The sequence below is a fragment of the Dipodomys merriami genome, unplaced genomic scaffold (assembly GCF_024711535.1).
Source record: "Dipodomys merriami isolate MVZ:Mamm:240054 unplaced genomic scaffold, mDipMer1.0.p SCAF_421, whole genome shotgun sequence".
Classification (NCBI taxonomy): Eukaryota; Metazoa; Chordata; class Mammalia; order Rodentia; family Heteromyidae; genus Dipodomys; species Dipodomys merriami.
In genome coordinates this window covers 463,411-489,980 of record NW_027205838.1, presented here as the reverse complement: position 1 = coordinate 489,980, position 26,570 = coordinate 463,411, and the positions used below count along the sequence as shown (strand labels likewise).

The 26,570-nt window shown below is 59.7% G+C and overlaps 3 protein-coding genes across 7 annotated transcripts in view; 2 read left to right on the top strand and 1 right to left on the bottom strand.

The window, feature by feature from the left end:
* Positions 1–1,281: 1,281 nt before the first annotated feature.
* LOC138807587 (U6 snRNA-associated Sm-like protein LSm7) lies at positions 1,282–7,161 on the bottom strand. Of its 2 annotated transcripts, none has more exons than XM_069993363.1 (4): positions 7,077–7,161; positions 5,345–5,435; positions 2,383–2,454; positions 1,282–1,537 (listed from the first exon to the last, which is right to left on the bottom strand). In XM_069993363.1, the coding sequence occupies exons 1-4, from the start codon at positions 7,146–7,148 to the stop codon at positions 1,395–1,397; spliced, it is 378 nt and encodes a 125-aa protein (XP_069849464.1). In that variant the 5' UTR covers positions 7,149–7,161; the 3' UTR covers positions 1,282–1,394. The 2 variants fall into 2 exon arrangements, with proteins under 2 accessions (XP_069849464.1, XP_069849465.1); XM_069993364.1 differs by lacking the exon at positions 7,077–7,161 and adding an exon at positions 5,998–6,047.
* LOC138807578 (signal peptide peptidase-like 2B) lies at positions 6,154–17,903 on the top strand. Of its 4 annotated transcripts, none has more exons than XM_069993352.1 (15): positions 6,154–6,226; positions 10,041–10,160; positions 10,521–10,653; positions 10,822–10,911; positions 11,027–11,166; positions 11,654–11,796; positions 11,872–11,968; positions 12,658–12,774; positions 13,747–13,828; positions 14,138–14,212; positions 14,288–14,350; positions 14,466–14,565; positions 14,812–14,889; positions 15,883–16,043; positions 16,710–17,903. In XM_069993352.1, exons 2-15 carry the CDS (start codon positions 10,054–10,056, stop codon positions 16,959–16,961), a joined length of 1,638 nt encoding a protein of 545 aa, XP_069849453.1. In that variant the 5' UTR covers positions 6,154–6,226; positions 10,041–10,053; the 3' UTR covers positions 16,962–17,903. The 4 variants fall into 4 exon arrangements, with proteins under 4 accessions (XP_069849453.1, XP_069849452.1, XP_069849451.1 ...); XM_069993351.1 differs by having other exon boundaries at positions 10,471–10,653; positions 11,657–11,796; XM_069993350.1 differs by having other exon boundaries at positions 10,471–10,653.
* The window catches only part of LOC138807606 (transmembrane protease serine 9-like), a 31,981-nt gene continuing 22,933 nt past the window's right edge, over positions 17,523–26,570 (top strand). The window contains exon 1 of the mRNA XM_069993388.1: positions 17,523–17,702. Coding sequence (XP_069849489.1) covers positions 17,523–17,702 — 180 coding nt within the window. The remainder of the gene's footprint in view (positions 17,703–26,570) is intronic.

The following is a 26,570-nucleotide window of genomic DNA, read 5'->3' as shown; positions in this document are numbered from 1 at the left end:
GTAGCTAGGATGACAGGCATGAGCCACTGGTGTCTGGCTGTGCTACCATTCCATTTCTGGTTTTTGAGAGGTTCATTGGAGATAAGTCTCACAGAATTTGCTGCTCAGGCTGGCTTTGAATTCTGATCCTCAGATCTTAGCTTCCAGAGTAGCTGGGAATACAGGCGGGAGCCACCAGTGTCCAGTCCAGCAAGGAATTTGTAACAATGTTTCATCCCAGGAGCAGCACAATAGAGAAAAGCAGTTTTGCAGTGGCTGGGGGGAGGGGCCTGTGTTTATAAAGCAGATCCCCTGGCCGGGGTGGCTGATTATTATTTCCATCTAACAAGTTAGGTCAGAGTTGAGTTTTGAGGGTGTGTGGCTCATTTCAGGCCCTTTTCTGGGTAGCTGTCTGAGACCTCAGCAAGTCTGTCTTCTTATGATATTCTTTTTGTTCTTTGGCCTTGAACGCAAAGCTCTGTGTATGCTCCTGCTACCTGGTCACCAAGAACCCGCAAGTGTTCTGAGCAGGAACTGGAGCTCAGAGAGGACTGGACACTTCCCCTAAGCTGCACAGCCAGTGTGGGAAGTGATCTGAAGCCAGGAGCCAATGCAGGGGCTCAGAGGGGATAGTGAGGTACAGAATAGTATATGTGTGTGTGTGCACACGCACATGTACGTGTGTGCTGAGTGCTGTCCAGGCCAGCTTGGCTTGCACAGAGGAGCTAGGGTCCAGCAGACAGACCTCCTTCTGTCTTGGCCTCCCGGCTCCCCCCTGGGTGACCCCAGCCTTAGCCCCTGCATCTGGCTAGGGCAAAGATTGGGTCCTCTTTGTTCTTGGCAACCCACTCTAGGACCCTGGCTTATCACATGATCTGGGGGAACACAGGGAGAGCAGAGGCTGCGGCCTAGCTGAGCCAGCAGACCCTATGCCAGCTGGCTTCTGGGACTAGGCCTTACAGAAGGTGGCAGTGCCAGGCCAGATGGCGGAAGGGATGAGGAGCAGGCAGGGCCCGTTCCCCCTCACCCCCCCCCGGGGCCCAGCGCCCCCCGTCAGCCGAGCAGCCTCAGGGGAGGCTTCCTTCTGGCCCTGCTGCTTTGAGGTTTGAGCCCTACAGATTGCTGACCCCCCATGTCCAAGCTGCTGGGCCCATGGAGTGTCACTGGCCTGGGCTGGGTCCCTTCTGGGTCATCTTGGAACCTGCCTTTCCTAGCAAAGGCCAGGGACTAAGCCATGTTCCCAGGTGGGACCCAGGTTTCTCAAGACCCCAAGGTCAAAAGGGGGGGGGGAGGCTTGGAAGCTTGAGGTTTGCAATTTTATTAAAAAAACAAAAACAAAAAACAAACAACGGAAAAAGAGTCAACTGTACAAGAAGCGGCCGGCTGGCGGGCGGCGCGGCTGGCGGGCGGCGCGGCTAGGCCTCCTGCTGCTGGATGAAGGGGTTGGGGATGGCCTCCATGCCGTCCTGCGGGCAGATGAGCACCACCGACGTGCCCCGGCACACCACCAGGCCCAGCTGCCGCGTGTCCTCCGTGAGCTTGTACTGGTCGTCGGGATCTGGGGGGGCAGAAGGAGGGGCTGGCCAGGGCCTGCCCAAGGCAGAGGCAGGAGGGCGCAGCGCCAGGCCCCCCCACCGCTCCCACCCGGTGCCCCACCGATGCTGCCAACCAGGTCCTCAGCCTTCTCGGGAGATGTTTCCAGATGCTCTGGAAAATTCTCCACAGCAGAACAGGGAGGCCCAGAGGCCTCAGACAGACACCTGAGCCGGGAGGACTCTGTCAGCAGGCAGGGGGCTGCGATGACCATGGGCCATGGAGGGCCCTGGGAGACAAAGTGGCGAGAGGAGGGAGCCGACTCCGGAGCCCGGCGAGCGGCACTGGGGTGCTGGGCGCAGGGTTTGCCACAACCAGGTCTCTGGGGAGCGAGGCCCCCTGTGTGGCAGGGGGTGGGAGCCTGCAGGCAGGCAGTGCTCGGGTGCTGACGGGCGGGGAGGGGTGGCGGCCACCACTCCCCAGGGCTCCCTGCATTGTCCCAACAGCCCTTCAGAGACAGGAAGGGCAGTGGCCCAGGGTGCCCAGGCTGGGACCCCACTTTGAGGCCTGGACACCTTCAGTCAGGCAGAGACAGAACAAGTCCCAGGTAGTAACTCTGTGGCCCCCCAGAGAGCAACCCCATTAACTGCACGGCAGGCCCCGGGGTGACACCCCCCCCCCCGGAATGGGGCGTCACCGTGGCGATGGGGGGGCGGGGGACACCTGTGTGTTCTCATGGCCAGCTGCCCTCCGTGGGACCTAGGTCGCACTACTTCTCATCTGTCCCCACCTGCCCAGGCCCTGCCACCGCCTGACCCCTGCGGGCCTGGGGCCAGGTCCCCAGGGCACCTGCTGCGCGAGTCTCCTCACCTCGCATGTACTCCACGGTGCCGTCCAGCACGAGGTTGAGCAGCGGGTCGAAGCCCTTCAGGATTCCACTGGCTTGGAGAAGCCACCGGGTGGAAGGGGAGAGGGAAGGACGTGAGGTCAGCAGCAGTGGAGCCAGGACAGGAGAGCCCAGAGCCACGGGCAGAGCGCCCCGCGCGCCTCCCCACCCCCCATGTCCCCAACCAGACAGGGGACATCAGCCACCTGTCAGTTACCTCTCCAGGTCAGCTGACATGGGCAGAGGCCGGGGCAGGGCGGGGGGGGGGGGGGGTCACATGGGATCTGCCGCACAAGGAGCCTGCGAGGGCTCAGCAGTGCACGATGGACTTGTGACCATACAACTTGTATTTCTGGATGCTCAAATGAGTTTCCTGTCATCTCTACGTCACCAAGGGTCTTTTGGTTCTTTTGCCAATGTTTAAAAACTTGTGCAGAAACGACTCTTGGCTCAAGAGCAGTCCAGGCAGAGGCAGTGGCGTTGCCATGGGGGGAAGGGTATGGGAGGAGGCTCTGCTGTCCTAACCAGGTATGGTGGCCCATGGCTGTGGCCACAGTTACTTGGGAGGTGGAGGATAGGAGGATGAGAGTTCAAGGCTGGCCTTCACAAAAGTGTGAGACCCTACCTGAAAGACAGAAGACATGGCTCGAGTGCTAGAACACTGGGAGAGAGGGGAGTTTGTGGTGAAAGGGGCAGAACTTCATGGAAAGAAGATGGAGTTCTGCAAACAGATGGAAGCACAACATAAAGCTGTTGTAACATTCCTTAGTGTCACTGAATAGCACAGTTAAAAAATGGCTAATTTGGAAGTGGCACTATAGCTCAAGCAGTAGAGTGCTCACCTTGAGCTGAAGAGCTGAAGGATAGCGCCCAAGCCCAGAGTTCAAACCCCATGACTGACCAAAAAAAAAAAAAAAAAAAAAAAGGGAAAGGAAAAAAATGGCTAATTTTGCCAGGTGCCAGTGGCTCATGCCTGTAATCCTAACTACTCAGGAGGCAGAGATCTGGGGATCATGGTTCAAAGCAAGCCTGGGCAGGAAAAAGAGACAGTAGTCAGGCCCAGAGTTCAAGTCCCACGACCAACCAAAAAAACAAAAAACAAAAAAGGTTAATTTTAGACCAGGTGCAGTAGCTCAAGCCTATAATCCCAGCTATATAGGAGGCTGAGAACAGGACGATTGTGGTTTCAGGCTAGGCTCAGGCAAAAAAAGTTCACAAGATCTCATCTCAACAGAATAAGCTGGGTGCTGGTACACACACCACCCCTTCCAGTTCCGATGTCCCAGTTATGGCTGCTTGGCCTGGGGGCATCACTGTATTTTGCTCCTGCACAAAGTCTGCTGAGTCTGAGAGGGGGTGAGGCGTTACCTGCCTCCTCTTACTACCTGTGTCAAGACTCAGCCACTGCCATGGCTCCATGTGTGGGTTCCTTCTCTGGCACCCATACCCATCTTCCTGCCAGTTTGCTCAGCCTTCTCCTTCCTCTGGAACCTCCTATGTCCTTCTGGGGGCCACCCCTTGATCACCCATGACATATACACTTCCCACCTTTCCTGTGTCCCCTGCGTGCAAATGGGGACAGGTGCTGCGGGAAGCTTATGACAAAAGGATCTGAGCCGGGCACCGGCGGCTTATACCTGTCCCTCGATACTTAGGAGGCTGAGACTGAGGATCCTGGCGCAAAGCCAGCCCGGGGAAGGAAAGTCCATGAACCACCAGAAAATCAGAAGCAGAGCTGTGGCTCAAAGTAGTAGAGCACTAGCCTTGAGAAAAAACGCTCTGGGACAGCATCCGGGCCCTGAGTTCAAGCCCCACAACCAATAAAACAAAAATGAACAACAAAAAAAGGACCTGACTCAAGATGGAGGGTCAAAGAGGCTCCTCATAGCAGCTGAGGGCAGGAGAAAGGAATTCTGGAGTTCATCTGCTAAGAACACTCCATCTTGGGGGAAGGGAGCAGCCCAAAAGTCTCACCCAGAGGCACAGCAGTGTCTAATGTGCAGTCAGCTGGTGTTCTACCACTTGAGCTACATATCCAGCCTGGCATTTTGTTGGACTGGAGATGGAGTTTCATGGACTTTCTGCCTGGGCTGGCTTTGAACCTCAATCCTTTGGATCTCAGCTTCCTGAGCAGATTATAGATATACAATGTAGCTACCAGCACCTGGCTGTATCCTGTTCTTAACATGTATCTTGTATTCAAGAAACAGGTAGAGCTGGGTGCTGGTGTCTCAGCAGTAATCCTAGCTACTCAGGAGGCTGAGATCTGAGGATCATGGTTGAAAGCCAGCCCGGCAGTAAAGTCCATGAGACTCTTATCTCCAGTAAACCACCAGAAAACTGGAAGTGGTGGTGTGGCTCAAGTGGTAGAGTGCTAGTCTTGAGCTGAAGAGCCGAGGGACAGTACCCAGGCCCAGAGTTCAAACCCTATGACTGACAGAAAGAAAGAAAGAAAGAAAGAAAGAAAGAAAGAAAGAAAGAAAGAAAGAAAGAAAGAAAGAAAGAAAGAAAAGAAACAGGTGGAGGCTGGCCCTGGAATTGTGCTTCCCATCCAGGAGGGGAGGTTACTATTCCAGGTGACACTGGCTGCATCTGGGGACACTGCTTCTCATGACTGGGAGAGCCACTGGTATAGAGAGTGGAAGCCAGGGATGCTATTCTATACACCCAACTCAGAACTGATCCCAGGGTCCACAGGAGAAGTGGGGTGGGCCCCCGGGGTAGAGACTGCAGAGACTGGGCCACACAGGAGACAAAGTTTTGACTCTCCATTGGGCTGAACCACTTTGGGTTGTTTTTCCTGTCTCTTGTTCCTCCATTTCCCCACCGGCAACAGGGACACATCAGTTCCTACCTGGGCCTGATTAGAATTTCACAGGCTTAAACCAACTTTGCCATTTCTCTGGCGTGTGTGTGTGTGGGAGGGGGGGTGAAGAGGCAGCTCACCTTCTCGTCCTCCCTGGAACTTCACCCTGATGGTCTTGTCAATGTACTTGGACAAGTCTAGGATGCTCTCCTTCTTCTTCTTCTCCTTGTCCTGGGGGAAGCAGCATGGGTGAGGAGCCGGCGGGACTGGGTTCCACAATTCTACAGCACTGCGCCCCTAGGGCCCAGGTGCTGCCGTCCAAAGTCATCTGTCCCCAGGTTTCCCCCCGCACACCCCACCTTCAGCTCCTGCCCTCCACCCATGTCCCCCTCCATTCCCCAGCCCAGCCATCCGTCCCTCCATTTCCCTCTCTGCCTCCAGTCTCTGATCTCAGCTTCCTGTGTCCGTGTTCCCCATCTCAGCCCTCTGCATCTGATGTCTCCCATCCTCAGCTCCCTACCCGCCCCCCCCCATCTACCATCTCAGCCCTCCGTCCCTCCCTGTCCCCCATCCTCGGCTCCCGGTCCCCCCATTGCCATGTCCCCAGTTCGCGGGCTCTGGGACCCGGCGTGCCTCCAGGCCCGCAGCTCACTGCGCCGAGGCCCCCCGGCCCGCACATCCGGGTCTCCGGGCCCCCCCCAGTTCGCCAGCCCCTCCTTCCTCGAGCCCGGGTCCTCCCCAGGGGTCCCCCGGGCCCGCGCTGCCCCGGTCCTGCCGAGCCCGGCACGCTCACCGCCATGTTGCCGCGCGCGCCGCTCGGCGCAGGCCCCGCCTCCGGCTTCTGACGTCACCGCGCGCCCAGGCGTGGCGCATGCGCGGCGGCGGCGGCGCCGCGGGCGTTGCTGAGAAACAACTGCGCCCGCCCCCCCCCCCCCCCCCCCCCGGCTGCGGAGGGAACCGCGGACATGGCGGCGGCGATGCTGGCGCGGTTCGCAGCGGTCTTCCTGCCCCTGGCGGCCCAGGTGAGCGCCCGCGCCGCTCACACACGGCCCCGCCGCCGCCGCCGCCGCCTGGCTGCGGGCCCCGGGCTGGCGCGGGGCCGCGCTCGGCCCGGCTCGGGGAGGGGCGGCGGCGCCGGCGGGTCCCGGCCCGGCCTCGCTTCGCTCCCGCCGCGTCCCCACGCCGGCACCCGCCGCCCCGGCGGCCCCGGGTCCGTCCCCTCGCCCCGGCCTCAGTTTCCCTGGCGGGGCTGCTCGTGCGCCTCCCCACCCCGAGCCGGCCCCGCGCGGACGCGAGCGCCCCGCGCCGCCGCCGCCTCCCCGGTGACCTTGGGCGCCCGGGGGCCGCGGGTCCGGAGGAGCCGGTGACGGCCGGGCCGCCGGGGCGTCGTGCGGGGCGGGGGAGCCGCCGGGCCACGCCGCCACCCCCGCCCCTGCTCCCCAGCCCGGGCAGCCACGGCCCCTCTCGGCCCCACAAAGGCTGCCTCCCACCTGGATGTCCCTCATCCCGCATGGCCTCTTCCTCCCCGGGCCCCGCTCTGCCCCACTTTTGTTCCCCCACTGTCACCCAGCCTGCTGCCAGACAGGACCGACTCCCCCTCCCCTCCCCAAAGCCTGCCTAGGGTTTGTCGCACCTTGCAGGCTGTCCAGCGGCCTCTTGCCATGTTTCCTGGACCTAAAGAAAGCCCTTTGCTCCCCTTTGTGTTTTTTTGTTACCCCAGGATGTTTCTGGCCCTCCATCCTGTCTTGGCTGCCTGGTTGCCCCCTCAACCCAGAAGTTCTCTGGATCTCTTCCCCATCTTTCTGGCTGCTACTCCCCCCCCCCCCCCCCCCCCCGCTAGGTTTTGTGGGCCCTGTGCCTGGTTCACTTTACCTGAAGGAGAAACTTCACATTATCCAGATATTTTGAGCAAAGAGAAAGCGAGAGAGAGGGGGCCGGGGGCATACTGTAGGGTGTTCTGGAGGATGAATAGGAGTTTGTTGGGTGGGGTTGAGAGAGGTGTAGTCATAGAAGCCTAGAGGAGCAGGAGCATTGCTCTCAGCTGTTGATTTACTTGGGGACAGTGGGGAGTTGGCCAGGATTGGCACAGAGTGTGGTTTAATGGTTGCAGGGAGGCTTCACCCCCTGAGAGAGCTATCCCCACAAAGGAAGCACTCCATGTCTGCCTTGAGGAAGCCAGGTCTTCTGGCTCAGGGTTAGAGGCCTGGACTGGGAGCCTAGAGGAGGGGCAGCCGGGGAGTGGCTCCAGGCACAGGGTAAGGGTGGTATAGGGCATATAGCCCTTAGGCTGCACAGGTCAAGCTAGGCGGTAGATGGCTCAGGTGCCAGAGCCTTTGGACTTTATCCCAGGAAGGCCCAGGGTGTGAACTTTACCCTGGGGATGGGAGGTGCAGAAAACAGCCAAGGCCTCCGAGGCAAGCAGGTCCTCTCGCCGTTCCCACAGGCTGGTTGTAGATGCAGGGCAAAGTTTGGAGTGAGTCCAGGCGCCCCAGAGCAAGACCAGCACTCCCCTGGATGAGAGGCTTCTGTGATACCCCACACACTCAGTGATCTCTGTGGCCCTGGGTGGGAGCGCTGAGCTCCAGGCCGAGGTGAGGCCCGTTAATGTGCGACCCCTGTGAATGTCAGCTCAGGACTTGTGTAGGTGCCCTAGTCCCCCCTCACCCCCGCCCCTTTCTCCAGAGGCTGCTGGGCCACTGCTGGGATCCAGGCCTGGCCTGGGGGGCAGTCTGCTCCCCTCCCCCACTTGTTCCCAAAGCCCCACTGCAGCTGACTGCTTTCCTGGTGGTGCTGACCCCCTCCCCCATACACGTTTCAAGCAGGCCAGCCCTCAGGGGTCCCACCTGGGGGGGGAGGGGGGGCGGCTGGGTCCTGTGTCCCAGTCGGCAGGGACCCATCAGAGCCAGGTGACTGGGTGAGTCCCCCAGAGGCCGATGGCACAGGTGATTGGGTGAGTCAGGCTTGTTTTTAGCGGAAAAGCAGCTTTTCAGATGGCAGGGAGGGAAATCCATGAATGCGCTTTTGTGCTCTTAAATGACCATTTTCCAGGGAAAGTTCTATCGACTTCTGTTTCATACAAAAGGCACTTTTCAGTGAGAACTCTGGTCCCCGAGGACAGGAGTTGGCGGTGTGTCCTGGGGAGGGCTGGGGCCCCACGGTCTCTCCTGCAGCCGCTCTCCGCTGCTTGTGTGGCCGTGAGAGATGGATACTCCCACAGGAAGGCTCTTGGCTGTGTCCCAATAAAGCTTTATGTACAAACAGAGGGCGGGTGGATGGCTTCCGGCCTCTCTACACGCAAACTCCCTCACGGGGCAGTCAGTCGACGGCTTAGTTCATGAGGTGTTTGCTCCTGTTAGTAGGTCCACACTGGGGTGGGGTGGGGGTGCCTGAGGGGTGGATTCCCTGGGGGTGGACCTGCAGAAGGGGTATTGGGAGGGGGTCCAAGCAAACGGCTCTAGCCACAGGACCCCTCCACTGCCCTCCTGCCCCTCCCTGTGGGCCCATCTACCCAGCAGCCCGCCCTGGAGGCAAACCCACAAAGCAGTGTGCACACACGCACACAGAGTCAGCCCTGCCCAGCCAGGACTGCCTGGGGTTCAGGGTCTAGTCTGGGGGGTGGGGGCTGTGGGCTTTTACCACACTACCCTCCAGATGACCAGGCTTTCAGCACTAAAGGAAGCCTTCAAGCTAGGTGGAGACTCTGTGCCAGGTCGGAGCCCCCATTGCCAACCCTGACCTGGCAGACCTCTGGGTGTGGGCTGTGCCAGGGCTGTCTTCCAACTCGCTGTGGTTGGGGACCGGCCTTGTGTCGTCAGGCTGCATCCCGCTTGTCTCCATGGTAGGTCCTCGGGGGACACGAGTGTCTCTGCGGGGGTGTTTCCAGACCCACAGGCAGAAGGGCTCCTAGGAGCCGGGGCGGGTCTCCCGGCACTGCCTCTCCCCGGGACCTCGGTCCTGGCTGCTGGGCGGCATGGCCAGCGCCCTGTGCTGTGGCCTTGACCTCCCAGCGTGTTGCCCCAGGCCCGTGCACCCTCTGGAGAGCCCTGCCTCCATCTGAACACAGCCACGGGTCCCCGGCAGAACCCAGAGCTCCCCTCAGAAATGCTTGGTTGCCTTGTCCCCAGCAGCCCCCTTAGGCTTCATTCATTCTTACGTCCATTTCATTCTTTCCTTTCATTATGAGACTGAAGTCTCCAGCCCTGACTGCCCTGGGCCTCCTGATCTCCTTCTCAGATCCCTGAGTGCTGGGGTTACAGGCAGCCCCTGCAGATCTGGTTCCTCAAGGCCGCGGGCAGCTTCTCCCTGCCCCTGGTGGGAGATGGACCAGTGCTGGCCTTCCCAGGGCCTGGAGCTCCTTGGCACGGTCTGGAAGGGCGCAGAGCAAGGACTGCCCTCTGCGTCCTGCTGGTCACCGGCTGCTCACACTCCTTTGCTCCTTTGCTCCACACTCAGTACCTCCAGGGTACTGAGGGGCCACTGCACAGACATCCCGCCTTCCTGGGCCTGTGCATGGTGAGGGACTGACCCCAAACCTGCTAGGGGGCTGGACATTGTGTCAGACTTTCCTGCCTGTGTTCCCTAGCTGCAGATGACCACCAGCGCCTGGGGACAACTCGTGGCCCCCCTCCTCCAGCCCTGCAAGGCTCCGTCCCAGGCTTTCAGTCCCGCGAGGTGTTGGGACTGAAACCTAGCCGACGAGATCACTGTTTGCACAGCCTGGGTCTGTGGGGTGCACAGCCTTCCTCGTCCCTGCTGCCCTCCTCCCTGGTGTCCTCCAGGGTGAGCGGCGTGGGTTGCAGAAGCCCGTGTCCTCTGACCGCGTCTCATCCTCCTCAGGTGGCCTGCGAGTATGGCATGGTCCACGTGGTCTCGGAGGGCGGCGGCCCCAAAGGCAAGGACTACTGCATTCTGTACAACCCGCAGTGGGCACACCTGCCGCAGGACCTGGGCAAGGCCGTGAGTACCATCCGGGCCCGGCCGCAGGCTGCGTGCGCACCCCGCCCAGCGCCTCGCTCCGCCGGTCTGGGGCTCCAACAGGAGCTGCCCACAGGGCAAGGCTTCGGTGGGTGGGATGCGGCTTCCCTGTTTCCATGGCCGTCAACCACAGCTGTGAGAGCCGTGTTGTAGACAGCCCTTCGGGGCATGTGGCTATGGCAGCTGTGGGTGCAAGGCTGTGTGAGGTTGGTCTGCCCCTGCCCCCCCCCCCCCCCCCGCTCCTCCAGCCACCCAGGGGCACAGCAGCTGCCCTCACAGCGCCCTCCCTCAGTCTCTCCTGCAGCTGCGGGACTGGACGGCGTCCCTGCTCTGCTCCCCCAGTGACCTCCCAGCCAGTGGCTTTAGCAACCAGATCCCCCTGGTGACCCGTGGGAACTGCACCTTCTACGAGAAAGTGCGGCTGGCGCAGGGCAGCGGCGCCCGCGGGCTGCTGGTCGTCAGCAAGGAGAAGCTGGTACGGCCCGGGCCCTGCACGGGCTGCATCCAGGGCTGCGCAGCCTCGGCCTCACTTCTGCAGGGGGGGGGGATGCGGTTGCGGTTGGAGGGGACTTCTGGACCCGGAGGTGGGGTCACTGTGGCTGAGGTGTGCAGTGACCTCGTGGCCTCCATCCTCGCTGCCCAGGTCCCCCCCGGAGGCAACAAGACGCAGTACGAGGAGATCGGCATCCCGGTGGGCCTGCTCAGCTACCGGGACATGCTGGCCATCTTCAGGGTAGGCTCCCTCCACCCCTCCGCCCCAGCTGCCCAGTGGGTCTGGAGGGGCGGGTGGGCGCGGGCAGGGGCAGAGGCGGGGTCCCCGCTCAGTTCCGGCGTGTTCTCCGAGGCAGCGCTTTGGCCACGCGGTGCGGGTGGCGCTGTACGCGCCCAGCGAGCCGGTGCTGGACTACAACATGGTCATCATCTTCATCATGGCCGTGGCCACCGTCGCTGTCGGGGGCTACTGGGCCGGGAGCGGAGACGTCAAGAAGTGAGTGTCACCGCGTGGGAGGGGGCGGAAGGGCTCTGGCATGGCCGCCCAGAGGAGAGGCGGGCACTGCTCAGAGTACCTTCTGGAACGTTAACCTCTGTGTCCCCCAGAGGAGCTGTCTGCTGAGGACTTGGGGTGGGTGCGGTGGAGGCCCCATGGGAGCTGGCCTTCTGGGAGGGGTCTGGCCGGGCCCTGCTGTCCTCCTGCTCCCCCTGCTGGCTTGTCCTGAGTCTTGGGGTGGGGTGAGTCCCCTGGGGATGTGGGCTTCCTGGATGGGTGGGATCCGTGCTGTTAGCAGCAGGTGGCTCCGCGTCGTCCGTGTTGTCCCCAGAGCTGCCCCTGGTCTGCTCGTGGCGTTAGTCCCCACTCGTGTACAGCACCCCGGCGTGCCTAGCAGCCCGGGATACAGGCCAGCCCTGCTCTGGCTCCCATTCTGGGGTCCAGCTGGGGGCCTGGGGGGTCACGTGACCCCGAGGTATCTTCCAAGAAGGTACATGAAGCACAAGCGGGACGACGGGCCTGAGAAGCAGGAGGACGAGGCGGTGGACGTGACGCCCGTCATGATCTGCGTGTTCGTGGTCATGTGCTGCCTCATGCTCGTGCTGCTCTACTACTTCTACGACCACCTGGGTGCGCCCTGCCCCCGGGGCGGGGGGGGGGCTGCGCCCGCCCGCCTCCCCTCACCTCCCGCTCTGTCCCCCACAGTCTACGTGATCATCGCCATCTTCTGCCTGGCTTCCTCCACCGGCCTCTACAGCTGCCTGGCGCCCTGCGTAAGCAGGCTGCCCTTTGGCAAGTGCAGGTGAGTGCCAGCCGGGCCTGGAGGGCGCTGCTTGCTGCCCCCCGCGTCTCCTGCAGCCCCAGCCTGCCCCGCCAGTTCAGTGCATACAGCAGACGCTAATGCCCAGCAAGCCCCGGGGTTCCCAGGCCAGGGAGCAGGACAGGGGTAGAAGGTTCTAGATCTCCCTCCCACATGCCCAGCAGCTCTCCCTCTCTCTCTCCCCACCTGTCGTCTAATGAAGCACATGAGCAGAGCCCTGCCACGGCTAGGCACGGGGAGCCAGGGTCCACGCCAGGCACCTAGCCTCAGGTACCCTTGGCTGCCAGGGCTCAGGACACCACGGGTGTAGCCAGCCCTGCCCCAGGCATCCAGAAAAGCAGCCAGGTGCCCTGAAAGGCTCTCAGACCAGCGCCGGCCTGGCGTGGAGGTGCATGGAGCTGGCGGGGCCCCGGGCAGGGTTGACTCGCACTGTGAGCGAGCTGGAGCCGGAGAGGAGCCTGCACAGGAGGCTTTGGGCTGAGCTGCTCACCCCAGCACGGGAGGCACAGGCACCCAGAGGGAGGGGGACGCTTGGTGGCGGGGGGCTCCCCACAGACCCCTGGGGCAGGAGCTATGAAGTGCAGTGGGGAGGGGCCCCTGATCTGGCAGGGTGGCCTGGCGGGGTGCGGGGCAGTGGGGTGCTTGATGCTGACAGGTCCCCCCATTCGCAGGGTCCCGGACAACAGCCTGCCCTACTTCCACAAGCGCCCCCAGGTCCGCATGCTGCTCCTGGCGCTCCTCTGCGTGGCCGTGAGCATGGTATGGGGCGTCTTCCGCAATGAAGACCAGTAAGTTCCCCGTCCTCCCTCCGGCCCCTGTCCTCAGGTGCTCCCGCCCTGCCGGCTCCTCTTACCACACGCCCAGCTGCGCGCTGCCCCTTGAACCTGGGTCCAATTTCACCTGGGCCTGGATGGGGGCCCAGGAGCCCCGATTGGAATCTGGATGGGGATGGCGGGTACCAGCCGGCCTCGGGTACCCTTGCCCGCCAGCCTGGCCTCCATGGGACTCCTGGGCAGGACAGAGCCAGCCGTCTCTTCTCCCGCCTCCCCGTGTGGCCCTGTGGTCCGGAGCGTGCCTTCCCTCGAGGCTCAGGGTCCCACATGGCCAGCCCTGTGGTGGAGGGTGGGGCTGCTTCCCGCAGGGGAGCTGTGCGTGGGTGCCTCATAACCACCCAGCCCCCCCCACCCCTCCGGCAGAGCGCCCGGCACAACGGCCCTGGGGACAGCCAGCCCGTCCCCACTCAGCCCTGGCTGTCACTTCCCTGGCTGGTACGGCCCCGGCCCCACAGGCAGCCAGGCCCTCTTGGCTTTGGAGTTGCCTGGAACCGCCACAGACATTCCTAGCAGAAGGAAAAGTGGAAACACTTTGCCTTTTGTACGCAAGGAAACTGTGATGTGTGAGCTGAGCTGGGCCCCCTTCAGTCACACACTGCAGCCACTCCTGATCTCCACTAAGGGGAGATGTTTCTGTCCCAGACATGGGTGGGAAGTGGCCAGCCCTGCCCGTGACGTGGGCCAGAGCAAGGGCTGGAGACAGAGGCCCTTCCTCAGCTCCTGGCTCCCTGGGGCCTGTCCCAATCTCCTGGGAACCTGGAGATTCTGCATGGGGACGAGGGTGCATTTGGGGAAGCAGTGCAGTGACACCCACTCAGCCCTCATGGGGGCTGCCCACGCGGTGTCTCCAGCCTCTGCAAGTGGCTGGGTCCTTGGGCTCCAGTCATGCAACTGCCTGCAGCTTGTGGCGGACCCCTTGCCTTCCAGGTGGGCCTGGGTCCTGCAGGACGCGCTGGGCATCGCTTTCTGCCTCTACATGCTGAAGACCATCCGCCTCCCCACATTCAAGGTGAGAAGAGGCTGACAGGCACACTGCCAGCTACGTGCCCGTCAGGTGGCTGCAGGGGTCACTGGACAGGTGTGCAGGGCCTTCCCTGAGTCTCAGCAGCAGAACTTAGTCCCAGCAGTGGGCTAGCCGGTCTTGGTTCTCCCTTGCTCCCCGTTCCCCATGGGGAACTTTGCCAGGAGGTACTGAGTAGGAACGGTCCCTGCACCCAGTAGGGCTGTGTCCAGGGTGGGTCCCAGACCCTGGGGTTCTGGGTTAGGGCAGCGTCGCCCCTGCCAACGCCACCCGCCGACCCCGTACTGTCCCTCGCAGGCCTGCACACTGCTGCTGCTGGTGCTCTTCATCTACGATGTCTTCTTCGTCTTCATCACACCCTTCCTCACCAAGGTGGGGTCCGTCACTCCCCCCTCATCCCCCCCTCGCACCCCCACACCCCACTCTCACACAGCCCTATTTGTGCAGAGTGGAAATAGCATCATGGTGGAGGTGGCCACCGGGCCCTCGGACTCGGCCACCCACGAGAAGGTATGTCACCCGACCTCGTGGGCCTCCGTGCCACAGCCCCGGTCCTGACCTGCAGCCCTGGGCGCGGGACTCCCGTGTGGGCCCGAGATGGGGCCTGATACGGCCTTCTCCATAGCTGCCCATGGTGCTGAAGGTGCCCCGGCTGAACGCCTCGCCGCTGGCCCTGTGCGACCGGCCCTTCTCCCTCCTGGGCTTCGGAGACATCTTGGTACCAGGTAGCAGGCAGCAGGGCTGTGGCAGCTGCCAAGCCTGTGCCAGGGACAGGGAGTAGTCAGCTCCATGTCCGGGAGTGGTGGGGAGGCCACAGTTGGGGACTGGAATGTTCCTGGGGGCCAGGCGGCCTGATGGGAGCTGTCATGTCCCTGTCTCATGGAGGCGTTGTGCGGGCAAGTGCTCGGCAGGGCAAGGTGCTGGTCTGGAGATGGCGGCCCGTGTGAGTGTGACCCGTTCCCTCTCCCTAGGCCTGCTGGTGGCCTACTGCCACAGGTTCGACATCCAGGTGCAGTCCTCCCGGGTCTACTTCGTGGCCTGCACCATCGGTAGGTGCCACATGCACGTTCTAAGCCACCCTAAGCGCTGGCTGCAGAGCTGGGCTTGGGGTGCAGGGCCCTCATGTCCACCCGGCTCCCCTGGTTATGTTCTCCCCCCCCTTGTCTCCCCCTCCCCTCTTTTTTCTTCCTTCCTTTCTGTCCTAGAGCTTGAACTCGGGGTCTGGGCTCTGTCCCTGAGCTTCCTTTGTTCAAGGCTAGCACTCTTCTACTTGAGCCACAGTGCCATTTCCAGCTTTTTCTGTGTATGTGGTACTGAGGAATTGAACCCAGAGCTTCATACATACTAGGCAAGCACTCTACCACTGACCACATTCCCAGCCCCATTTCTTTATGTTTTTCTGGTCCTGAGACCCTAACTCAGGGCCTGGGCACTGTCCCTGAACCTCTCTGTGATCAAGGCTAACGCTGCCGAGCCATAGCGCCACTTCTGGCCTTTTCCAAGTAGTTTACTGGAGATAGTCGTTTATTAGAGTCTCATAGACTTGGCTGACAGGCTGGCTTTGAACTGTGATCCTCAGATCTCAGCCTCCTGAGTAGCTAGGATGACAGGTGTGAGCCACTGGTGCTTGGCTTGCTTTTTTTTGTCGGTCGTGGGGCTTGGACTCTGGGCCTGGGCGCTGTCCCTCTGTTCTACCACTTGAGCCACAGCATCACTTCTGGTTTTCTGGTGGTTTATTGGAGATAAAAGTTTCACAGTCTTTCCTGCCTGGGCTGGCTTTTTGAACCACAATCCTCAGATCTCAGCCTCCTGAGTAGCTAGGATGATAGGCGGGAGCCACCGGCGCCCGGCTGGCACTATGTGTTTTTAAGGCAGGCTAAGTTGAAGCACTTGTGGTCAGGGCTGGGCTGCAGCCCCCTCGAGCCGACTGCCCCTCCTCCTCCCCCGCTGGCTCCCTCCACTTGGTGCTCGCCCCCAGCGGGCAGCCTGCCAGCCCAGGTCCCGGGCACTGCCCAGCAGGCTGACCTCCTCTCTGCCCACAGCCTACGGCATAGGCCTGCTGGTGACGTTCCTGGCGCTGGTGCTCATGCAGCGCGGCCAGCCCGCCCTCCTCTACCTGGTGCCCTGCACGCTGTTCACCAGCTGCGCCGTGGCGCTGTGGCGCCGGGAGCTGGCCATGTTCTGGACCGGCAGCGGCTTTGCGGTGAATACCAGTTTGCTCTGACTGCCTGCGATAGAGGCCCGTGCGGCCTGACTGGGCGCAAGTTGAGTAAGACCCCCTGGACCCCGCCGCCGCAGGGCCGCTCCCTGGGTGTCGAATGATTGTGCTGGCGGCTGCAGGGGGACAGCTGCGGTGACCCCTCCCCAGGCCGGGCACGCCTTGCCTGAGGCACAGGTTTTGCCCCCAGAACAGTGAGCCTAGCCTCCTTTTCCCGGGGACCCCAGGATGCAGGGGTGGCATGCTGGCCACTGGGGAGCGCCATATTCCTCCACCCCGGTTGGGGTGACAGGGTGGAGCAGGGCTGGAGACCCCATGCTGGTCCTTGGCTTCGGCTGCTGCCCTCTGCCGTGGGCAGTTGACTTGGACAGCTGAGGGGATCCTCAAGGGGCTCGGTAGAGGCAGTGCAGTTGGCAGCTCCCTGCAAAGGGGCTTTTCAGGGTGCTCTTGCTGCCGACTCACAAGGCCCGAGTTTCCCTCCTGCAGCTCCACGTGCTGTGCCCTGTGGCCCCATGCTCCCGGGGCCCGGTACTCCTCCTGAACTGGATCCTGACCCTTGGGGGAGGGCCACCCCCTCCCACGTGCCTGCGGGGTCCATGGCGAGGCCGCCCGTCCCGTGGCCGGCCTCACGGAGGGCCTGTCTTCCTGCAGAAGGACCTACCTCAGCCCCCGTGGGCGCCCGCCACCACGCTGCAGCCTCCAAAGGACTCGGAGCCTCTCCCCACAGGCCAAGAGCTGCCCAAGGCCCCCCTGCCCGCCACGCAGTCCCCGGACCCGGCCAGCGCCACGCCTGCGCCCCAGGAGACGGGGGCCGAAGCTCCTGCCCCGGAACCATCGAGCCCAGCTGGCAACGGCCTAGGACCTGGCGGCCAGGAGCAGGCCCTGCCCGGGACCTCAGCCTAGAGAGATCCTAGGGCCTGGGCCCCAAGCAGCCATCCAAGCCCCACTGACACGACTTGGGATGCATTCCCGACTTGGTGCTCCGTCCTTGGGGGGAGGGGGGCCCCCTGCAGCTGCGCCTTGGCCCCAGCCCGCTCTGTGCTTGGCCACACAGCCCCCCACCCCCCGCTCTGCAGTCTTCCTGGCCTCGGGAGGCTCCGCCCAGGGTCTGTGCAGTGAGGCCCCCACACTTGGTGCTGCACCCCAACGCTTCCCAGGGGTTTCCCTCCGAGGGCCTGCGCTTGGCCGAAAGGAAATGCAGAAGCCGCTGGCCGCCGTGCGGTTCCCTGGGGGACGTGGCTGGAGACATCTGGGAGGCGCCCCCCCCCCCCCACGCCTAGCCGGCAGGTGACCGCTGGGGTGGGGATGCCTGGACGCCCGCCCACACCTGCGCGGTAACCCCAGTAACCCCAGCAGCCTTCGCCCCAAGACGCCCTGTGGCACGGGCGGGGCTCAGCCGTGGCAGGCAGCATCTGGAGCGAGGGGGAATGTTCCAGAGCTGACCATCCGCCCTCTACCTCACGGATGGGGTCCTTGGTCCTGCAGCAGGTGCCCGCGGCCCGCAGGCCCCGGAGCGGCCGAGCCTGGCCCTGGCCTCCCGTCCAGCTCACTGCCTCCACCGGGGGAAAGCGGAGGCCGGGTGCAGCAGCCGCCGCGGGCACGCGGCCACCTGGCGATGCGCTCAGCTCCCCGCGGGGGACGTGGGTGAGCTGCGCCCCCCCAGAAGCCAGTAGCCCTGAAACTGTCCCGCCTGGACCTTCCCGCCCAGCCACCCCCGCTCCCGCCACAGGACCTGCCTCAGCTCATTTGACCTGAGATTGGGGGGGCGAGCACGGTCTGGGGGTCCCCGGCGGCAGCTACAACTTTGTGTCACCTTGCTCCCTTCACATCTATGATTAAACAGCTTTTGATACCTACAGCCGCCTCACCTTGGGGGCCGCGGGGGGGGGGGGGCCCAGATTCCGCCAAGCGCCGGGAGCACTCCCATTGGCTGGCTGATGCTCAACCAGCGGAGCCACGCCTCCAACCACCCAAACCCTGCTTTATGTGGAAGGATGGATGTGTGGGCTCGCCCCTTCCCCCAGGGGGTCCTCCCAGCCTGAAACTGAGGCTTTGGGGTCCTCGGCACTGTGGAGCCAGGGGGAGAAGCCGCTTACTCGGACACGAGAACCCGCGTGCGCGCTTCCGGTTGGCCTTGTGTTGTCCACGCTGTAGGAGAGCAGCTGTGGATGTCGGAATGGCTGCTCAGCTGGCTTCCCCCAGCCGCGCCCTGTGTGTGTGCCTCTACTGGCCCCTGTCCTGCGGTGGCCCGCAAGCCACACAGCAGTCAGAGGCCCAAGTGGAGCCCAGGCTCCCACAAGCTGGCCTGTGCCCTGGGGGGGGGTGGGTACTCCTGTCCCGTGTCCCCTGGGAGGTGGCATCAGCCAGGACAGCGCTGAGACGCTGCAAGGGCCGCACCTGCCCACCGCCGAGGCTGCTCCTGTCAGTGGTGCGCAGACATGGACTGGCCAGGCCAGTGAGGCAGGTGCTGGGGGAGGGGGGAGACAAGTGCTCAGCCCAGCCCACCTGGGGAGTCTGCAGCCCAGCTAGCGGTGCCCCAGCCTGTGCCGAGGGTGGCAGGGCCAGGGGGGAGAGACAGCAGCAAAAATGCACGCGCAAGGCATTTCTCTGTCTTGTAGTTTAATGTACAAGGTGAATCATATGGTGACCATGGGTTGGTTTTGTTCAGTAAGCCAACCAGAGCTTACGACCACCCACCAACTTCCATTTTCCAGTCACCAGACAGCCATTGATTCATCCAGCCACCCATGCGTCCATCTATTCACTCACCCATCCATTCATCCATCCATCCAACCAACCATTTGTCCATCCTCCATCATTCACCCACCCATCCATCCACCCATCCAACCATTCATCCATCTATTCACCCACCTAACCATTCATCCATCCATCCACCCACCTACCCATCCAAACATTCATCCATCCATCCACCCACCCATCCAACCATTCATCCATCCATCCACCCATCCAACCATCCATCCAACCATTCATCCATCCACCCATCCATCCAACTATTCATCCATCTATTCACCCACCTAACCATTCATCCATCCATCCACCCATCTACCCATCCAAACATTCATCCATCCATCCACCCATTCATCCATCCATCCACCCATCCATCCAACCATCCATCCATCCATCCACCCATCCAACCATCCATCCAACCATTCATCCATCCACCCACCCATCCAACCACTCATCCATCCATCCATCCACCCACCTACCCATCCAACCATCCATCCACTTACCCACCCACCTATCCATCCATCCATCCATCCACCCAGCTATCCATCCAACTATTCATCCATCCACCCACCTACCATCCAACTCTTCACCCATCCATCCACCCACCTACCCATCCAACCATTCATCCATCCATCCATCCACCCACCCACCTATTCATCCATCCATCCACCCACCTACCCACCCACCCATCCATCCGTCCATCATCCATCCATTCACTCACTCACCCATCCATCCATCCATCCATCCACTCATTCACCCATCCACCCATCTGTTTATCCATCCATTCACCCAGGCTTCATAGAGAGCCTGCTATATCCTAGACCCTCCCCTAGGGGCAAGGCTGCCTCAGAACTGATGTTGTTGCAGGCAGATCTGTCTGGTGAGCTTGGACAGGCCCTAGCTCTGTTCTGGGAGGGGCAGGGGTGAAGGAAAGCTACAGGGAGGAGTCGCTGCCAGATGAACCTCAAGGACCCATGCGGAGGTCTGGGGAATGGGAGCATCAGACTTGGTGTCTGGGGCCTGGTGGGTTAGGGGTGCTGTGGAAGGAGGGCGGCCCCACAGTGTCAGTCTCCCACATTTGTCCCCACTGAGCAGGCTGAAACACCTCCTGGGATCTGCCCACGGCCCAGCAGCGGGGTGGATGAAGGGCAGCGCTGCGAGGGGCCGGCAGACGAGGTGCCAAACTCAGGCCACTCCCATCAGTCCACACAGAACCGCGATCTTTAGATCTCAGCCTTCTGACAGGCGTGAGCCTGCTAGTTAATGAATCATTCCCACACACCCCTTACCCAGCTCTGCCCCCTGATTCTTAGAGAGTTTGAGGGTGCCTCTGCTTGGGTAGATTCCTCTGCTGTCGAAGCTTGACAGATCAGGGAGCCACGCCCTCCCCCCCCATGGCCACAATGGTCCTGTGCCCCCCTCTGCCCTGCCCTGGGGGTGGATCCTGCCTGCTAGGTTCCAGGATGGCCGCAGCCCCGTCCTGCGGGTGCCCCAGTCCTTCACCGCGGAGCGCGGAGGTGGAGGGCGGGTCCTGATGCTGGGGGAAGGGGCTGGGGGACAGGGCCCCGCCCAGGGCCCGCCCTGCCTCGATCCACCCCTCCAGTCATCAGCCCGACTCTGGCTCCTACTCTGGCTCTGGAAGGTGACGCCCAGACCAGGGTTTGGGGGCCTGGAGGCAGTGCAGGCAGGTGAGTCAGGGTCGCCCCTCCAGGGCTGTGTGGACTAAGGGGGGCAGGTGGGTGGGGTCAGGGTGTGTACATGGGGTCCCGCTGGACAGCCGCCACAGGGCTGGGAATCTCTGGTGTATAGATGCTGGGGGCAGAGGTGTAGACCTGGAGGGGAGCAGAAACTCCCCCCCTCCTCCCAAAGACCTCCTCACCACGTCCAGCCAGACACTACGCTGGGACTGAGAACCAAAACCAGAGGGCTCCCCCGATTTCCTGTCCTAGGCCCCCAAACACCAGGCAACCCCGTGGTCAGTGCCTGACAGGACTGCGGGCCAGCACAGAGACGGGGGGGGGGGCGTGGAAGGCACGCCCGCAGCCCCAGCCCTGGGGAGGTGGAGGCAGGGGGACACCCCCCCCCAAGTTTCAGGCCAGCCTGGGCTACTCAGTGAGAGCCTGTCTCAAAAAACAACAGCAAAATCAAAACGAAGGGTTTGGGGAGGCTGTGGCTAGAGGGCCTGACACTGGGGGGGGGTGGATGAGACCTCTGCCTGGAGAAGGGGTCCCATGGGCTCAGTTAAGGGTGCTGGGTGAAGGGTGGGGGGTAAAGGGTGGGGTCAGGGTGCTGGCCCTGGGTCTGATTGGGGATTATCTACACTGCTGCACCATTGTTCCAGGGTGTGTGTGTGTGTGTGTGTGTGTGTGTGTGTGTGTGTGTGTGTGTGTGCATGCACACGTTCATGCATGCATGCATTCACGCATGCACACCTTCCTGTCCTGGGGCTTGAACTCAGGGCCTGGGCACTGTCTCTGAGATGTTTTGTTCAAAGCCAGTACTCTGTCACTTAAGCCATAGCTCCGCTTCTGGCTTTTTGCTGGTTCATTAGTTAAGAATCACATAGACTTTCCTGCCCAGGCTGGCTTTGAACTGTGATCCTCTGATCTCAGCTCCTGAGTAGCTAGGATGACAGGTGTGAGCCATCAATGCCCAGCTCCCCTCCCCCGCCCATTTTACAGAGGGACAATGGACCCCGTAAAGGGACAGTGTGGGTTAGAGACCCAGTGTGCTCCCCACGTCTCCTTTCTGTGTCCACCGATGCCAGCTGTCCTTTGTGGGATCTCAAGGACAGGAGGGGAAGAGACCCAGGCGGGGCTGTCATGTGTGACCGTGACAGACAACTGTCACTTCTATGGGAGCTGGACAGAGCTCCGGGGCTGCGGACCTGTTCCCCCCCTCTTCCCCCCGCCATGCTGCCAGCTGCTGGCAGCCTGGGCTGGGCTGTGTGTTCGTGCGTGTGTGTGACCATGTGTGGTTGTGGGGTCATGTGAGGTGGTGTGCACAGCTGTGTGACTGCACTGGTGACCCTGTGTGTCTGTGTGTCTGTGTGTGTAGGACCAACACACACACACACACACACACACACACACACACACACACACACACACACGGTTCAAGACTGTGATCCTACCTACTTCAGAGGCAGAGATCTGGAGGATCATAGTTTGAGGCCAGCTTAAACAAAAAGTTTGCAAGCCACCCCTCCCCCAGAATCCCACCCCATGTTCGAAATCCAGACACCTGCCCCCGCCCCTCGCAAGTTGCTATGAGGACCTACAGTAGTTGTAAAGTCTACAAGTTGTGAACAATTGGAAATTAGGGTGGGTTGTTTTTGTTTTTTGTTTGTTTGTTTGTTTTTCAGTTCTGAGTTTGCCTCCTTTGCACTGGTCAATCATTGATTCCCCCCTTTCCCACACAGCCTCTGATTCCTGTTTTCCTCCTAGCAGTTTCTAAGCCTGGGAAAAAAAATAAGACAGTGTTGCTGTAAGTGATTTCTCCACAAACATCTTCCCATGCAAACCTAACAAAAAGTCCACAGACAAAAGCAAAGGGGAAAAAAGAAAAGAAAGAGCATGCTTATTAAATTTCCTTTAGGCTTGCTGAGTGATTTATCTCATGAAGTTGAGGGGGGGGTGGGAGACAGGAGGGAGAGAGAGAGAGAGAGAGAGAGAGAGAGAGAGAGAGAGAGAGAGAGAGAGAGAGAGAGAGAGAGAGAGAGAGAGAGAGAGAGAGAGAGAGAGAGAGAGAGAAACAGTTTCTTTATGAGAGATGTGGTGCCTGCCCCATGAACAAACTTTGGCTGTTATGGGACCCAAGGAAGGGAAAATGAACAGGATGGAAGTTTCTAAAAAATGAACAAGAAAACACTGGGCATGGTGGTGAAAGTATATGGGAAGTATAAATAAGAGACAGACCAGGAAGTTGAAATCTTATCTCTGCTTCCTAAGTCCTGGTATTACAGGCATGCACTACGGTGCCCAGCAGTATCATATATCTTAGTGACAGAGGTACTCCCTTTGATTCTGTCTCCAGGCTGGCGCCTTCTCTGCCTCTCCCTCTTTCTTGGCTCCATTGCTCTCCCTGGAACCCTGGGCCTGAGGCTCACTCTTCTGGGCTGACACTGCCAAGTGTTGAGGTGGCATTAAGGACATGTTGGCTGGTCACTGAGATTCCCCTGGCAAGAGCAGGAGGCTGGAAGTGGACATTGTCCCTGTCTGGTTCACCATCTTGACTCTATACAAATCCTCTAGCTTTGCTAGGGAACTCCTAAGTCCACCCTATACTTCATGATGGACAGATGAGGCAGAGGTCGACCAGATGGCCCAATTTTCAGATTTAAAAACTAGGATGGTCCTAGGTCAATTTGAGAGCTGCCTGGCCACCTTAGATAGGAGTGAACAGCCCGGTGTTAACTCTCCCCTTACTGCTGGCTAGAAGGACACCCCAGGTTTCCAGCTCAATCCCCCTATAAGGGAGGTGCTGAGACATTGGAACATGTGAACCACAGGCTTAGGGACTTCTGTTCTGATCCTTTGAGACTTTCTGTGAGCTCTTATATTGGGTTCTTTCTTTCTTCCCTGTGCCTTTCTGTATACAATTCAGATTGTTCTCAGTCTCTTCTAGAAGCTTTTTTTTCTTGTTCAATCAGTGCCAATACTGGAGTATGAACACAAGGCCTGGGTGCTGTCCCTGAGCCTTTTCACTAAAGGCTGGGATTCTACCATTTGAGGAACAGCTTCACTTCCGGCTTTTTGGTGCTTTATTGGCGATCAGAATCTCCTGGACTTTCCTGCCCTGGCTGGCCTTGAACTATGATCCTCAGATCTCGGCCTCCTGAGTAGCTGGGATGACAGGCGTGCACCACTGGTATCTGGCCTTCTGGAAATTTTAACATGGCCAGTGAGTCTCCAGCCCATGGCTCCCCCATCCATCCTTCTTGTCTGTGGGATAAGACCCTCCCTCATTCCTCAGTCAAAGACCTTCTCCCAGCTCAAGGTCAGCCTGTGACTCTTGTTTTCTGGTCATCTCCTCGCTCTTAATTCCCTCTACCTCCCTCCACCTACACAACTCCTGATTTCATTCCCTCCCACCCCCAGCTCTTGGCAAGACAGTAAGAATAAAACAAATCCTAGAAGATATTTTGTAGTCAGAGATTATCAGCAAGAAGGATCTTCCAGAACCTTCACTCTTAAGTGCCTCTCTTCTTAAGCAAAACACCAGCTTATCTAAGATGGGGCTGTGTTCATCCAAATCCGACAGACAAAGGGATCGTCTCCAAGCAGGACTGGGACTTTGATCTTCTCATTACTAAGTAATTGGCTTTCACTATTTTTTCCCTCTCTCTCTCTCTTTAATCCTAAATGGACTTCACATTTTAGTAGGGATTTGATTTCATTTTATAAATATGGCTGTTCTGGGAACGTGTACTGTAACTGGGAATCAACCCACGATGAATTCAACTTTCAGCTTTTATTTATTTTTTTCATCCCCAGGTATCACCCAGGCAAATGGCTACCTGCAGGGCGGGAGGGGGTTCATTAACTTTTTGTCAAGCTGATAAGCACACTGCCCATTTGTTCTTTGGAAAAATTCTCAGGTTTTCACTTAACCAATGCATACTGTGTGTGTGTGTGTGTGTGTGTGTGTGTGTGTGTGTGTGTGTGTGTGTGTGTGTGTGTGTGTGTGTGTGTGTGTGTGTCTACTTTTTTGGGTAGTTAATTGGAGATAAAGCCGGGTGCCGGTGGCTCACGCCTGTCATCCTAACTATTCAGGAGGCTGAGATTTGAGGATCACAGTTCGAAGCCAGCCTGGGCAGGAAAGTCTGAGAGACTCTTATCTCCAACTAGTCACTGGAAAACCGGAAATGGTGCTGTGACTCAAGGGGTAGAGGGCTAGCCTTGAGCAAAAGAGCCCGGGGACAGCGCCCAGGCCCAGAGTTCAAGCGCATCCTCCGGACTGCTCCGAGGTGCTCCAGGAGAAGGTCGGTCCGACGTGGAGTCACCTCGCTCGAGCCCTTCCGGCTCTGCGTGCCCTGGGTTTTTCTGTGTTTTAGGCTGGGCCTCTGCACTTCTGGCGATATCTGCTTATCAGTGGCGGGCCTGGTTGCCTTGGTGACCGCTTCACTTCTGGTCCTGTCTAGTTATCGATGAGGGCGGGGCTGCCTTGCTTCTCTCTGAGCCTGGTTATCTGGTGGGCTGGTTGTCTTGGACACGGCTCTGTGGGCTCCCTGGGTGTGTCCTCATCGCTATACTTCATAGTTCTAACTTCTAACTCCTAACTGTACAGCTTAACGTTTCATAGTTTCACAGCACATAGACACTCAGCAGATTCCTAGTCAATAACCACATGTCAGTATTCAATAGCAGACTATGTCAGTATTCCATAATATTCACTACAGAGAGAGAGAGGGAGGGTCTCATGGACTTTCCACTTCCCTGCCAGGGCTGGCTTTGAACCATGATCTCGGCCTCCTGAGTAGCTGGGCTGACAGGCATGAGCCACTGACACCTAGCTGCTTGTATCATTTTTATTTATTTATTTATTTATTTATTTATTTGTCAGTTGTGGGGCTTGAACTCAGGGCCTAGGCGCTGCCCCTGAGCCTCTTTGTGTCCAAGGCCAGTGTTCTACCACTTGAGCCACAGCACCACTTCTGGTTTTCTGGTGGTTCATTGGAGAATCTCTCAGACTTTCCTGCCTGGGCTGGCTTTGAACTATGATCCTCAGATCTCAACCTCCTGAGTTGCTGAGATGACAGGCGTGAGCCACCGGCGCCCGGCTGCCTGATCACTTTTAAAACTCATCTAATTGAGCACACATTGACACTGTCACGTGTGAGTCCCCATAGTCCTTCTCCTAAACTTCTCCTCCAGTTACTCCATCCCCAAAGACTACTTCCTATCTCCGTGGATTTGCCTGTTGCAGCCATTTTCTATCAATGGACTCATATGGGTCCTTTGGTGGTTGTGATTGGCAGGCCTGTGTCTAGTGTGGACCAATCACTGATGGGGAGGGAGAAGAGGGTAGTGTGATTAGCAGGTCTATGTCTAGAGTGGACCAATCCCTACTGGAGAAGGAAGAATGGGTACTGTGATTGGTAGATAGATCTTTGTCCAATGTGGACCAATCACTGAAGCTGAGGGATGAATGAGTAATATGACTGGCAGGCCTATGTCCAGTATGGATTGATCTCTGATAGACTGTGTAGTGATTGGTAGGCCTATGTCTAGAGTGGACCAATTCCTAGTGGGGAGGGAGGAGCATGTACTGTGATTGGTAGGCCTGACTTCAGTGAGGACGAATTTCTAGTGAGGACTGAAGGGATGTCCTGTACTTGGCATACCTGTCAATAAAGTGAGTGTGGTTCTATGATCGGCCATTCCACTGCAAGAGGAGCTATTGGAGTAGTCTTTCCTCTAGACACAAGATGCCAGGCATGGGGAAATGATTTTGCCAGCCTACGTCCCATAACAAATTAGAACTTATAGGATCAAGCTAGTCATGTCTTTGGGTGAAACTGAGGCCTGCAGAGTTAGGTTCCTTCCCGGGCATGGTACATGAGGACAGCCCTGCCGGGCATTCCTTCCACCTGCCTGGGGAGGCAGCAATAAAGTGCAGAATATCTCAGCTCCCTGCTGTCGCTGTGACAGGGCGGCCTTCCATGAACTAAAACCCAGCTGGGGCAGGACTGCTCCCTCCCAGGCCCCAGGGAGGCTCCAGGTCCCCCCTGCCTTGCCTCTCTTGTGGCTGCCCTGCATCCCT

What these genes read in the sequence shown, in the direction of transcription:
- LOC138807578 (XM_069993350.1), top strand. Translation starts at nt 6,170, where the DNA reads ATGGCGGCGGCGATGCTGGCGCGGTTCGCAGCGGTCTTCCTGCCCCTG. An exon ending in CGCAGGACCTGGGCAAGGCC is followed by an intron (nt 10,161 to 10,470) that starts GTGAGTACCATC and finishes GCCCTCCCTCAG; the next exon opens with TCTCTCCTGCAGCTGCGGGA. An exon ending in GTCTTCCGCAATGAAGACCA is followed by an intron (nt 12,775 to 13,746) that starts GTAAGTTCCCCG and finishes CTTGCCTTCCAG; the next exon opens with GTGGGCCTGGGTCCTGCAGG.
- LOC138807587 (XM_069993363.1), bottom strand. Translation starts at nt 7,148, where the DNA reads ATGCCCCCGGCCCCCTCTCTCTCGCTTTCTCTTTGCTCAAAATATCTG. An exon ending in ATGTGAAGTTTCTCCTTCAG is followed by an intron (nt 5,436 to 7,076) that starts GTAAAGTGAACC and finishes TGCTTCCCCCAG; the next exon opens with GACAAGGAGAAGAAGAAGAA. An exon ending in GTTCCAGGGAGGACGAGAAG is followed by an intron (nt 2,455 to 5,344) that starts GTGAGCTGCCTC and finishes GGCTTCTCCAAG; the next exon opens with CCAGTGGAATCCTGAAGGGC.